The sequence below is a fragment of the Dreissena polymorpha genome, chromosome 6 (genome assembly GCF_020536995.1).
Source record: "Dreissena polymorpha isolate Duluth1 chromosome 6, UMN_Dpol_1.0, whole genome shotgun sequence".
Lineage (NCBI taxonomy): Eukaryota > Metazoa > Mollusca > Bivalvia > Myida > Dreissenidae > Dreissena > Dreissena polymorpha.
In genome coordinates, this window is record NC_068360.1 from 19,683,914 (window position 1) to 19,699,029 (window position 15,116).

A 15,116-nucleotide genomic window follows, 5' to 3' on the forward strand; every position below is an offset into this window, starting at 1 on the left:
TTATCTTATACATGTGCGGGATGAAACGATTTCTGTATTTAACATTGCCTAAAATATATTACGTGTTTGCATTACAATAAAAATGCACAGTCTGCATTTAATATATGTAACGTGTAGTCCTCATATAGTCCTGCTATTATTATTCGGTATGGTAAATGATAAAAATGGTGGGCAGGAAAAATACTGGTTTAATTTGCTACATACAATACTATCGAAAATAAGATCAAAGTTGTGTTTATGTATACAGATGTTCGTATACTGTTGTTTTCATTAATTTGTTTAAAACACTATATTTTGTTTGAATGAGTTAAGACAGAATTCATATGGTTTTCCATACGCGCATTTGGTGTTGTTGTATTGAGAATGCTTTTATATAAAAGTACACGATATGACGGACAAAGAATATAAGCAATACACGAAGTTTTAGCGTATGGGTTACGTTTATAGATACACAAAAAACTGTAAATTATTTGCAAAATATCCTTGCTAATCATGCATCGTATAGACATAAAAGTGAAAATAAAAAATTGAAGTTTCAGTTTTGCATTAAATTATGATAGGGAACATGTGTCCATGCCGGCTGTATATCCCAGATAAAATTTGAATCAAACACTGCGTCGCTGTTCTTCGAAAACCGCGTAAGTACATTTTTACAACTTTTTGGTAGGCAAAAAAACATTTTTAAAATATAATAATTTAGAAAAAAAGGAACCAAATATTAAAGAGAAAACTGCGTATGGTCATTTTTAGAATTAAAATGACAACTACAGGCTTTTATATTTTCATAAATAAAAAGTATGCCCATTTTGACTTAGACTATCTAAATTAATATATTTTAAAACTTCAAAAAATATTTAAAAAAAGTCTTGTGAAAAGTTGGAAAAATTGACTTACGCAATTTTTGCAGAAACAATTAGTGCACCAATAGGTGTTCAGGATTTTCTCACGTGCTCATAACTATGCCTTCCAATTGGATATGAAATCCAGTATTTTCGCATAAAATGACCCGTGAACCAGCCGTTCTTATAAAAACAAATAACAATTTGCGCCAAATTTGACTTACGCGGTTTTCGAAGAACAGCGACGCACTGTGCTGTGAACTATTTCATAACTATTAATGTTTACGCAAACGCCCAAAACATGTCATGGATGTTAATAATGATTTCGTGATAAAGAGCTTAATTCCTATATGTAGTATGCAAATACTCCAGTAGTATAAAGTACAGACATATGCTACATATATAAATTGCGTAGTTCGGAGTCGTTTAACACACATCTAACTTGCAGCTTCAGAAGAAGAGTGTGTGCCTGCTTTTGAATGTGATTGTCGCGATTTGTGCACGAGAGCCCTCGAGCCCAATATGCTCGAGATATGACTATGAAGAGCGTCTACTGGAACGAGTCCTTAGAAACGAACTGGCTCTAGAAACAACTCTGAATGATATACTGAAAACGAACGCTTAAGTTGTGGATGCGTTAAAACAATTAGAAGATGGGAAAGCAAAAGTGAATTTTATGTTGGCAGTTATTGAAAAGAAACAAATCGAAATAGAATCTAAACTAAGTGATTTTGTTAACAATGCCTCCCACAATATGAACGCGACATTGGCTGCAAATGTGGGCGCAATGGTTATAACTGCTTCAGATATCAAAGCAAATACAACTCTGACGGTGCAGCAACTCGTAAACCAAGTCAACATCCTCAAAGGTACGTGTACCAATCAGGTTTATACCATATATGAGATGGGCGGGTTTTAATTGAAGATCTTAATGAGCATTGCTCAAAAGAGGTTATTTGTTGTTTTTTTGCTTTCGGCGTTTGATGAAAATTTGTTTCAAGAGTGGTAACATTAAAATTGTTTGTACTGAAAATAGATCCTTTATCTACAACCACAACTAAAATATTCATTGAACGCCTAAGTACAATTACAAAGAAAATATGCGAGAGACTGTAGATCGTAACACGTTTTTGTTACAATGTTGCTTATAAAAAATCATGGCATTTTTCGAATATTTTCATTTAAGCAAAACATAAAACCAATGTCATGTTTTCGCTTATATTTAAATAAAATTAAATATTTCACTCAAAAGCATATAATAATACTAAATATCCGCATAGATCGATAGAGACACAGATTTTCGATTGTCAAATTATGGCAGTATTCTTATTAAATTGCTTGAAGATCGTATGATATTGACATTTTCCAGGACCCGAACATTTAAATTACAATACCGATTTCGTGTTAAGTTTGAACTTTTGAAATAAGGTTTGGTTCAAAATGCGAAATATTAATTTCTTACAATCTTACAATAGACACTCCTCGTTCAACGTTAGCGTTTCTGTTTTTTGTATACTGAGATAAAAATACCGCGACACAATTAAGTCACTGCGGCGTAGTCTTGTTTGCATTGGTTTACTCAAATCATGAATCGAAGGAATTCACAGAGTCAATTGCCATGTTGGAATTTGAACTCACTAAATCAACATGAACAGTCCCCTCACTTTATCAGCTGGGTCCAGATGTCATTGCATTAAAAGAAAACACTTCACGGTGATACAATTATGATTTTTGAAAAATATTGATGAATGCAGTTTTAAGAAACGCAACTTGTTGACAATATTAAAATATCACTGTTTTTAAAGAAACAATATATCGTAGTGAACAATGTAGTTTTATTTCTACGTATTGGTATTGTCATACTTCATTGAAGAGCGCGATTTTTGTATTCATCAATAAGAGTTTAATAAAAAAAGGTGTTAAGGTATGTGGTTTGAAAGGATTTATTGGTAAGCCTTGTTTTCTACCAGCATATTAGTGATGTTTTCCAAGCGCTATTTTTCCGGGACACTTCTATTCGATTCATGTTAGGGGCATGAATCAGTGCATTGTTTTAGAAACGCATATTTGTGTTTATACATTTTGTTTAAGTATTCGTCATTGTTATTAAATAAAGAAGATAAATATATTCGTAAAAATAGGAAATATGCGCTGTTTGAATGCGTTTCCATGTTCAATTTTGATTGGACATTAAAAGTACCGGGTATATACATTATGTTATACTAATAGGCAAACCGAACTTCTCCGTTAGCCTGATTTAAGTAAATTTATTTTGATTGGGTCATTAACAAATAAAGTGTAGTTTAAGGGCTTTTATCATTCTATTTACTAATTAAAATATGCACACACACATTTTAAGTTCAGTATTAGAATATTACGTCATATAATAGATCAATTTTGATATTTGTAATTGCGTTTTTATTTTGATATAAAACTAATACGCAATGACTGTTTCTTTTCCCAATGATTATTACATTATGAATTTCCTTCACTTTAAAATGCAACGAATACTTTACTGGACAAATTAAAATGTTACATCTGAGAGCTATGTTAAAACCTATGTACTTTTACATTTTTTTTGTAATGAATATACATTCTTTTTATTTATTTCAGATGAATTAAAAGTCCCTACACTTTACTTTTGTGCGCGAATTACGTCCAGCCCCACAGACCTAACAAGTGACCAGGATGTAGTCTTTCCGAGAGTAGAGGTCAACGAAGGTCGAGGTTATGATCCTTCAACTGGAAAGTTCACAGCTTCCATCCCTGGAATGTATCTGTTTAGTGTTCAGTATTGTGTAAATAAGGTGAAAAATGTTCATCTTGAAATCGTGCTCAAAGGAAAGATATTACAGAGGTCAACTTTCTTTGACAAACACGGTCTTAATCCATGTGTTACTATGCAGGTATCATCATCGGTTGCCATGGGAGACCAGGTCTGGGTGCGCTCAACAGGATCGAGTTCGTTGTACGCAGATGAGGACGAATATACTTCATTTTCTGGCACATTGATCCATGCTTAACAATACGATGAAGAAATTCAGCACCCTGCACGACGTGAAGATGCATACACCAGCTGTATACCTTCTTCGAAGACTAGTTTTCTTTGTTCAGACTATTTAATTTGTATTGGTCAAATTAAGGTAAGCATATATGCATGACATTTGTTCCTTTGATAAAATAACAATACCAGCAAACAATAGTATACAACGCATGTATTATACAATGTATTTTCTTTGAAATGGTATTGCTATATATCGCTGGAAATGGTATTGCTATATATCATTGTATTGTTTTTCAATAGTTTAAGGTTATGTGTATTTCTTGCTGGGATATTTGTGCAGCAAAGAATAAATACATTTTTGCCAAATAACAATTTACAACGAAGAATCATATGAATACTCACTAAAAGGTGGATTAATTATATTTTGTGCTTTGAAAAGACTGATAAGTCATATAACATGTATGTATGGTTACACTTCTGATGTATTTATTTTATAATTGTAGATCTATTACTATATTTCTTGTAGATATTCTGACTTACTAATGCGCTTTTATCGAAATGTCAAAACTATCTGAAAAACATGTTTGTTATAACACTTATATAAGTCGTTTGTTTTTAATATGATATTAAGTTAGACTGCAATTATACAAGAACTTGCATTTGCAAAAATGTCTCTAAGACTATTTTATTATTTAATATACATAATAATACCGTTATACAATGTCTGCATGTTAAGTAACCCACATTAAACTATAAAAACAAAGTCGGGTTTTTACAATATGCACTACATTATACATCTGGAATGCGACATTATATCTGAATAATATTGTTACACCAAAGAAAAGAGAAAATTAATTTTTAATGTGTTATAATTACCACTTCTGTCACATTCATATGAATGTTGCATTCTGATTGGATAATTTGTTCACGTGAGCGGTTTTTCATTTTCCGATGAAACCACTTCGTATGCAAATTTAAACATGAATATTTATGGCGCTACTTGCTGGTCATAAACAAGTTGCCAAAATGACGTGATGTTTTTGCACGAAACTTAATGACGTTGTTTTTTAATGTTGATAGCGAAATGACGTTTTATTTTTGCGCGAATTTCAACGATATACCCGTTTGATGGAGATAAAACCGAAACTGAAAATAGATTCATACGCTAGATTAAAAAGGACTTTTATGACCTTTACCACGATAGAAGTTCAGCTTTAGGACAATTTTGTGTTGTAATTATAAGAATTGAATAGCTTTGTCTGCATTTCATCGGTGTATGAAATGTCCTGAAAAATACACCTAATTTTTAGGCGTTATTTTCCCGCAGTTCATTCTTCGATGACATGGAGAAAAATGCTATTCATTTCTTAAATATGTGTAACATTTGTTTCGCGCTTTCCTGGGTTGCATTATCATTTTCGTTAGAGCATTTCTTTCCATAATAAATTTTGTAGTTAAATACGAGTCTTGGTTTTCTTTGACCCATGTGATTGGAGTTGTGTAAGTACGGTCCTTCCAAGAGCTGTATGGACACGGACTTTGGGCGCGATTGAAGCTAAGGAATAGAGGTGTCGCGGATGTGGTTGGTTCTTGACTGTTTCCCCTCATGATGAGATTTTGTTAATGTTGTTATAATTCAATGCTTTCCTGCGGTTTTTTATACTGAACTACACGATTAAGGAAACATTGTTTAAATTAAATATTTAAAGGTCAGATACGCTCTTGAATTGTATGAAGACGGAGGGAATACAAATAGTTTAAAGTCATAATATAACATGATAAAGTTATAATATAGCATATTTGTTAATAAACTTTACATTTTCTAATTTTGCTTGGAATATCTATTAAAGTGGAACTCTTTTTTTTTAAATTTGAAAGCATACAATAGCTTCATTTAAAATTTAATGGAAGAACATTTTATCCAGATTTTTCCCCGCATGTCGTTTTTGCTAGTTGCTGATGACATCACGTCTATAGTCATTGTTGTTTTGCGACTAAATTAGCAATCCGACGGGTCAAAAAGGTAAAACAATAAACTTTGAAGAAACCCGTATTTCAACAGGAAGGGATCAATTGTTTAAATAGGCCGATAATCGATAAGGGTTACTCGATAGCCGGAGCTAATTGATTCCATAGCAGATAACTCAGAGTGTATTATGACGTCACATTTATTATTTACAAAAGCAACATTCTGGTTTTATGATAAAACGAAAAAGAGTGAAGAATCACAATCTCCATTTAATGAGCAAAGTTAGAAATATTTCCATTTTACATGGTCGTAATAAAGTAAGTGAAGTGTAGCAACTGGAAAATCGATGGTTGAAATGTTTTTCAGATGTTATGTTATTTTGTATGAATAAGAATGAACGAAATTATTTCGGGACTTGGTATTGATGTTATCGCCGTTTTTCTTGCGATTAAGTCAAACACATAGTGTAAAGTAACATTATTAATTGTACTCAGATTTCACCGTTAAGGTCTTCAACCGTGAAGTTTTTAAATAGCATGATCAGGGGACACCACTCCCAAGCTCAAGTAATAGTAACCGTGGCCTCAATCTAACTAAAGCGGCGGGCATACTTCCATACCAATCACTTACCAGCGCTTATGCCTCCTAAGTTATGATGATATTCGATCAACCTAAACAAATGGAGACGGGTCCGCGACTCATGCAGCCACTGATTCTACGCGCCTGTTGTAATATGATATTCAAATGATATCATTATAGACAAATAAAGCAATTAGCGTTTAAAACCTATTTATAAATGCAGAAATGAGCATTGAACTTACAAAAAATCACACAATGTATAGTTTACCTTTAAAATGCACACAAGCTTATCAAATCATGTTAGTAGCGAGAGTTTTAACATTTTTTTCACGGCTTTTATGTTTAATTGCTTTTTTGACAGAGACATGTTGATTATACAACATACAGACACACTTGAAACATGATTTAAGCAAAGAAAGGATTCAATATGCGCATTGAAGGTACACACTTGCACAATCAAATATGTCATAGTACGCCGCATGCAGCTGAATTCAGTTAATCGAAAATCGATATTTTGACAACATAACGCAAGCAAATGAGACGATATAGTGTAACACACAACTACTTGCAATTTATAAAATCGATTTTAAATGGACTGTTGATAAATATGATCGTTGGACATTTCTACTTATTCTTTAAAGAAACGAAGTTGTGCACGCCAATACTAGTTTTCGAATAAAGGACAGGAGACAAAATACAAATACGTTTGGTCTGTAAACCCATTGCACCAAGTGGTAACGTGAGGTTTACACAAACAGGACTATACACATATTCTCCGTATTGCACTTTTAAGCAAATAACAGTACTTGCCTTCGTTGATTGTATAGCAGCGTTACATAGTTGTCACGGACAGTACATGGGTTGTAGAGGTGCTTGAAAATCTTAAAGTTGGCAATATCTCACAAGCTGTTAACTGGTGTTTGAAGTCAAAACAACACTTGATTGACGTTCATTCATTTTATTATTTTGTCTGATATTTTACGCCCGGTGTACCTATGTAATGAAACACACCTTTGTTGTTGGGCATGTGTATATCGTTTGTTATTAGTTTGTGCAACAGAAACGTATTAAGAATGAAGTCGTGTTTGATATCACATTAACACAGGGAAATCGGTTAACAGGCTTTAGAAACAGGTGTTTGGAAAATTGACAAAAATCCTAAACATGTTAAAATGTTTTCTGTATTTTCTAAGAATGTCCGTGGTCGGAAAGTTCACTGCTTGTTTATTTGCAAACAAGTTTAAACCTAGCAGCCAGCGCCGTAACGGTGGGAAAATGTAACATAAACATATTTTGTACAATATTTAAACGATGATTCTAATATAAGTTTACTTTGTTCATATTAAGATTATATAAAGATAATAAAGATTTAAAGGGTTAAATATTGATTTTTTTATTTATTGAATTTTGAGATAAAACCGTGAAAATGTATTATTTATCGAATCAAAATTTTGAAGACGTAAAATGTAAACATTAAAGATTGTTTCTCTTTAAACAATAGGCTAAAACAAAGTACACGTTTGCCAAAACAAACACAACATATTGCTTATATTTTATTGGAAACGCGTTATTTAATATTAACATATGTTTAAACAATGTGTTTCGTATCATCTTTTATTTAAATTTGTGTAAGTTGCAACTATTAGAATATGAGTTTCTTTCAAAGGACAGTAAAATGTTAAAATAGTTTTGCAAAACGAGAATTTGAACATATGTGGGTGTAATAATGCATGTCAGTATTCTATTATGTTTAAAAGAAAAGACTAATTTTTATTTTCAAAACTACATACCACGATTTTCAATGAGCGCATGAAAACTTATTGCAATGAAAACACAACTATTTCGGAAACGCAGTTTGGTTTTAGGAAAGTGCATTAAATGCTGATGCAGTTTATAAATTGATGACAATGTTATTAAAATGAAAATACAGATTTGTATGTTATATAAGTCGAAGTCATAAAATCTGTTGATGTTACATACCGCATTGCACTGTGGTTTGAAATATTAAAGACTTTTATACAAGGAAAATTGAATACAATATTGAAGGATATGTATGTGAGTGTTTTTCATGTACGTCTTATTAAGATTATTTTAGTTACGTGGATTGACTGAGGATATGGGAGATAAAGTCGTTGAAAACATAAACAAATCCATAATTATTCAACATTTTCTTGACATTCAAGACACAATATGTGTAACCTTTATTGCACTCGTTTAAATAAATATTTTTGAATTTTAATTTCAGCCTAATTATACATAAAAAAGCACCATTAAATGTTTTTGTATTAACCCATATCAAAATGTTGAATGCGTGCGTTTAATATAATCAGACTTTATTAAACCCCCAAGCTTTTGAGGCATATAATGAAATACAGAACCCTACAAAGAGTCAAACAACTGACTGTCAAATTAATTGTATTTAAACAAAAATACTTTCATGGCACTACGGTCTTTAACAATCATATGTTCCTGATTTAAATTTAATATTCATGTATAATAATTCAACAATTATTTCAATGAATAGTTAAAGATATAAACATCCTCAATATCGTAACCATTGTATGCATATTCTATTTTCGATTTTGCAGTGTTAACATTAAGTCGTCAAGAAATATAATATTAATTTATTATTAATAAATAAATGAAGATTAGCATTTGCATTAGCATTACATTCCGCGAAATGAACCTGATTTTCATTTTGTATATTGTAATGATATTGATGAAGAAAACGAAAATTATTTAAAATAAACTTTGTAAATGCATATTTGATATTATCTCACCTGAATATAAATTCCACAAGTTGTTTGTTTCATGTCCCATATCAATAATTGTTAATATATGTACATTTATCAAATAAGATTTTGTAATCAGAACTACGATCCAAAATAATATTGTTTGCATAAAATTCATGAATGCCTCGACTGAAATTATGTTTTTTTGGCTACCGATTGTGTCAATTTGTATTCTTGAATAACAATCCTATATTTTTTAATGTATTTTGTAGTACCTATTTACTATAAAGAATCTTATGTCTATATGCAAATAGGGAAACGATGTTCTGTCTGACCGTCCGTCCGTCCTCCGTCCGTCCGCTCGACCGACCGCCGGCAGGATAAACCATTTGCACACAAATCTAAAACAGTATTAATAAAATACAATTTGTGGCATTTTGAAATCGTGGTATTAATAGCGGATTCGTGTCTTTAATAAAATGCTACATCTCGTTGCAATAACGCCATTATATATTTGATTGAACGGACGCAAGTTGTTTTCTACGCTGAAGGTTTGTCGTTGGTCAATCCCTGCAAAAATCATCAAACATATTGAGATAGGGTGTGTAAGGGATTGTAAATATCTATATAATATATTCATCTATTTCCATTTTTACATCCGACCAATTTGAACCAGTCATTTAGTGTATTAAAAACTAGCACAAGCATACATTTTGATATTTGGTGCAAAGGAGCTCTAGATAATGTTTACAATTTTACTAACATTTACAAGTTCTGTGTCTAATGTGTTGGCTGAAAGTGAATCTGGATACATATTTCTGAAAGGCACAAGTAATACTTAAAAACAATCAAAAAGTATTAAGGCTGAGTTTTCTGCCTAATATGACATCATTGTCATTTGTTGCGAAAAGACTCAAACAAACATTATGATTTGCATTGACCACTTCCAAGTCGGCGCCGATAAGTATTCTCCAGATGCATGGTAGTTATGGCATTTAAATAACTATTTGTAGTTCAATTGTGACATGTGTAGGCGCAAATATGTTTATGAATGCTTAGTTGTAAATATACAAAATAACACAACTTTTTAAATTGCACTAGCACGTTCGGTATTACATCGTTAATTAAAGATCGACTACAGATGCACAGTTTATTCGAGACATGTGACATATTTGTTTCCAGAAAGAATAACTGTGCAATTATGTTATATTACTGGACATATCGCTTTAATTCTATATCGCGTTGGTCTACCTGTTTTAAATATAAAACCGAACAGCTTTTATTTGATACAGTTTTATTTTGTATCATTTTGCTTGATGTTACTATAGTCAGTAAGAAATCAAGAACTAATCACATATGCATTCTAATGACTGGCAAAAATGGCATTCAGCGTGTATGTTCCAGCAAGACATTTTTATATTTCAAAGATGACGCTACCGAAAGAAGTCAAGAAACTTCAACAAGTGCGTTAAAATCAGTAATAATCAACAAATGAATGAACATTGCAAAACAGGTGCTTAAGTTGTAATGCGATTCGTAAATATCAATCGAAGTGACAAGTTCAAGACATGTTTATAATAGACTTTTGATATATTAGAATATATTGTTGAATGCTTACAAGCATCATATCCAAACTCATACATTGGTGACATCTTATTCATTTCCTTAATATTTACTCAATATTTATTGAAGAGTCTGAGACTCCATTTGTACATTTGTACAACTGAATTTATAGATAGTATTGCCTTTGCATTTGGCTATATGTCAGAGAAAAGCATTCTATTAGTAGATCTTTGCAGAGGTGCTTAGGTTATATCTAAACGTTGCCTACCTCATCAGCTATCTACGAGAATCTGAAGGCAAAACCACGTGTTTTGACGTGCGTTATCTCGTTTTACAGTCAGATATATCAAACATCAGATCACATGACAAGGCGTATTAATATCGTGTCATGTTCATTAACCTAAGTAAAGATTTATATTGCGCATTTTTACGTATGTGTCCTATCATTATTATCTGGGCGTTGTTGACGTGTTCCTATCGTATTTATTTTCTGAAACTGATGATAAAAAACCGAGCAGCATAAAGCGATGCATGATGGTTAAAACGCGGTGCATTCGGTGATAGATGTTTGAAATCTTTCCAAGAAAACAACCTTCCGTACTTTTTGTTTAACATTTTCCAGACATTCTTACGGTCGGTTTTTTAGATGTGCGCTTTTGTAAACAAACTTTGAATTGTGCAAGGTGCGACGCGTCATTCACGCGGTTAAATTCCATAATGCTGAGCATTAACTGTAAAGGCAATAAGTAATATTTCCTTAAATTAAAGTAAAGAAACATTTTCTCCTGAAAATGTTTCATTATTCCTACATTATCAGTGAGCTTGTGCATTTTTGTCATTTTGTTTTCTTGCAAAAACTTAATGACGAATGTCCTAACGTTTGCTTTTTTTCTTGATAGATTTCATTTTTGTTTTAATTTTGTTTTAATTGGTACTGAAACATTATTGGACTGAAACTTATAAAGCAGTTATTGTCTTTTGACATCTTGTTCTTGTTGGTTATTTAAGATCAGCTGAAAGTCTCTATGTATCTGTATATCGGTTCAATATTGCCTTATGTTCGCAAAAAATGCGTACTTTAAAAGTGTGCATCGAGAGAAATGGTTACATTCGTCAAATAAGTATGGAAACAACACTGGTCATTCATGTTCTACTTACTTAACAGCTATCAACACTTGTTGTAATTCGAGCTCGTTGTTTGCTAAAATCAAATGTTTACAATTATAATGAATTTTCTGGCACACTTATGAAACTATAACAAACTGAATAAGCAGGGCAAAACCATGATCTAAGCATGAGAAATCGGTAGTGTTTTTTTCACTTGAAAGCATTCTACCTTACGCTGGAATTTAGTTATATTTATGGTTAGTAACATTCTATTAGTATATATATATCTAATACAAGTTTGTATTATGAAATTTTTACATCAGAAGACGTATACAACGGTGCAGATGCATACATTAACTTTATATAATTGTACATATATTATAAAGTTTACGAATCTTTATTTGACATAGTTAGTGTTGTTGAATATCTTTTCAAAAACAATTTTTATTATTGTTGTGTTACCATTATGCGTTTCTGGGTAAATCTGATAAAATGATTTATTATAAACATATGAATGCCAATTATGTGCATTTAGATTTATATGGTTGTGCAATTATGTCGATATCTCCTATCCTGACTTTCTTAGCAAATGAACACTATTTATGCAATACATTATAAAACTTGTTGAACTATCATTTTTTGACAAGTGTATCGTGTCTCGCTCAAGATGAGTATATTTCAGCTCTTATTGACTGCTACATTGATTTTTGTGACGTCATCGCTTTTATAATGCTTCATGCCACATACTTTAACTATTTTAATCTACATTCATAGGTCATTGAGTTTAAAACGTTCAATTTTAATTATATTTTCTCTCTAACAGGCGTTTCTTGTTTGATTTATTTTTTTGCAGTCACATAAACAACCAAGCTATGCAATAATGATCTTTTACACCCATTATTGCTGCTTCTTCCTGTATGTGCGCGATGCTGATCTGAAATATTAACCTCATGACGCTATATTCTAGAATCTTTTTCTATAAAGAAGGAATGTAGTTGATACTTGTTCGTAGTTTCATTTAATCGTTCCTCGAAAAGTTGTAACTCTGTTGCTCTGGTATCTTTCCTACTATTGATTAATTAAATAGTAATTAAATTGAATGCGTTTTAATTCCCCTGTATTATTGTTAAATTTGAGTTACAATGCTATGAGGTTTAAATATATTCACACGTAAATGTATCATGAATATTGCTGGGCCAAGTGTGAGGTTGAGCGCTCCAAGGCGGTGACCCCAGCGTTATTCTTATATGTGTTAATGTTGTTTTGAATTGTGCTGTTTTGTGCTGTTTTGTACTGTTTGGGCAATCGGTCACTTGCCATAAATAAAGGACCAACTAATTGTTTATAATAAGAATTCAATACTGCTCCAGCAGATTGAGTTTCACTTCTTGATATTATATATATATATCGGAAAATCATATGTGCGGTGTGTTAAATCATTCATCTTGGTAGTTTTTTGTTCAATTTCGCATTAACAAAGACTGCACTAAAACTAAGAATAATTCTTTTGATGTACCACTATTTTATCACAGTATGGTTCAATGGCTTTCGACAGTTTAAAATGTATATTCAGTACATTCCTACATTAAATAACACGTGACTGACTGAAAGGAAACGAGTAATATTACTATAAAATACTAATCAATACTAATCGCTTAGGATGGTGCGAGATTTATACAAGCAGTGTCGTCTATATATATATATATATATATATATATATGATATATATTAATTCCCATGCAGGATAGACGATTATTTCTATACATAAATTGTCAATTACAGAATTGTTTCAACTCTCAGTTACTATTATGGTACAACATAGTGATATATCTTCCTTTTTTTCCATTCAAGCAAGTGAAGAATTGACAGTCCACACGATTTAATGATCCCAAATTACTTTATGCAGACCTTATCAGTAACCCTTTCATAACACTTTATTGGTTCAATAGAAGTGGTTTAGATTAATATGTTGACAATACTATAGTTCCAATAAATTATTAACATTTCGAGTTACAGGCCATAATCATCAAGAGTTATCAAATGCAGCAATAATGTTGCGTAAAGTTCATAAGTGTTTTTTTATTGTCAACAAATAATGTTTTTTTTATGATTGTATATTACATTTTTTATAATTTGAAACTGAACACTATTTTATTATTTCCATCATCCATTGTAAATATTTGTGTTTAACAGATACTAATATTTTTAATATTAAAAAAATGTTATCTTGGACATGTACTTAATTATTAATGCTGGACAACGTTGATCTACGGATGGCGGACTGTGGATGAATTACTTACATTGTCCATGAACCGTAGCCCTAATTGTGCGACAAGATACTCCGTACATTATGTGTTACTTCTGCTTTGTAGTTTTATCCTATCATGCCGGGCATTTTTATGGCCCGGGCAAGGAGAGTGTGAGATTTATTGTATTATCTTTTAACTTGAATTGACACCTTGACCTTAGACCTAAAGGCCTGGTTCCTGGTTCTTACGCTCGGCATACTGCCTTCTGGTATTAATCACTTCAGCTAATCGGTTTGAAATACATGTGTAGTGGACATAACAATGTTAACGATGCAGTACTTTGGATAAATTTCTTATATTTTATATTTTACCTTACTATATGACCTTGTATTACGCTCCTGGATATATCGCGATACACACGTCTTCCATTGTTTTATTTTGTCAGTTTAAACTTTATATTATATTTTATAAGGTTTCCTTACAACGAATAAGAGCGCAGTTTGTTATAGTGTTATGAATGCATTCCTACGTCCATTCATTTCATGTCTTCATGTTTGGATACCTGCTCGTGGTTTGCTAAGCATACTTTCTAAAGATTGTTCAGTCTTTTGTCGCATTTTTCATTTTTATTAATTATTCTTTATTTATATATAAATCGCCTTATAGCATATTTTTCTATCATTGAGACCATATAGTGCATACAGAAAACCATTTTTCGCAATTATAAGTCCTTTAAAAGTTTTTATTTAAATTCATAGCCCGGCTTAATATTACATTAACAATAACTAATTGCAAATACATTTTAGTTCCTTCCGTGTTTTCAAATAATTAAGTCTTCAGGCAATAACAATCGGATCGAGGAAAAAAAGTTAGCAAATTCACCATTTCCCCAAAATGTGTTCTAATTTAATGTATGTGCATTTAAATAAAATGAACCGTTTTGATAACACATCTCACATTAACCAAACACAATCTCGTTCAATCTGAATTTAAGTCAAATTAAGATAATCAATGTTCCTTGATATACTGAGTTTTCTGTGTGTTATTAAATCTTTATTGGTTGCTTGCGGTGTT

The 15,116-nt window shown here is 31.7% G+C and overlaps 1 protein-coding gene across 1 annotated transcript; it reads left to right on the forward strand.

The window, feature by feature from the left end:
• Nucleotides 1-1,626: 1,626 nt before the first annotated feature.
• On the forward strand, nucleotides 1,627-3,862 carry LOC127835480 (complement C1q and tumor necrosis factor-related protein 9A-like). The gene is made up of 2 exons (XM_052361925.1): nucleotides 1,627-1,708; nucleotides 3,453-3,862. Exons 1-2 carry the CDS (start codon nucleotides 1,627-1,629, stop codon nucleotides 3,860-3,862), a joined length of 492 nt encoding a protein of 163 aa, XP_052217885.1.
• The last annotated feature ends 11,254 nt before the right edge of the window (nucleotides 3,863-15,116 follow it).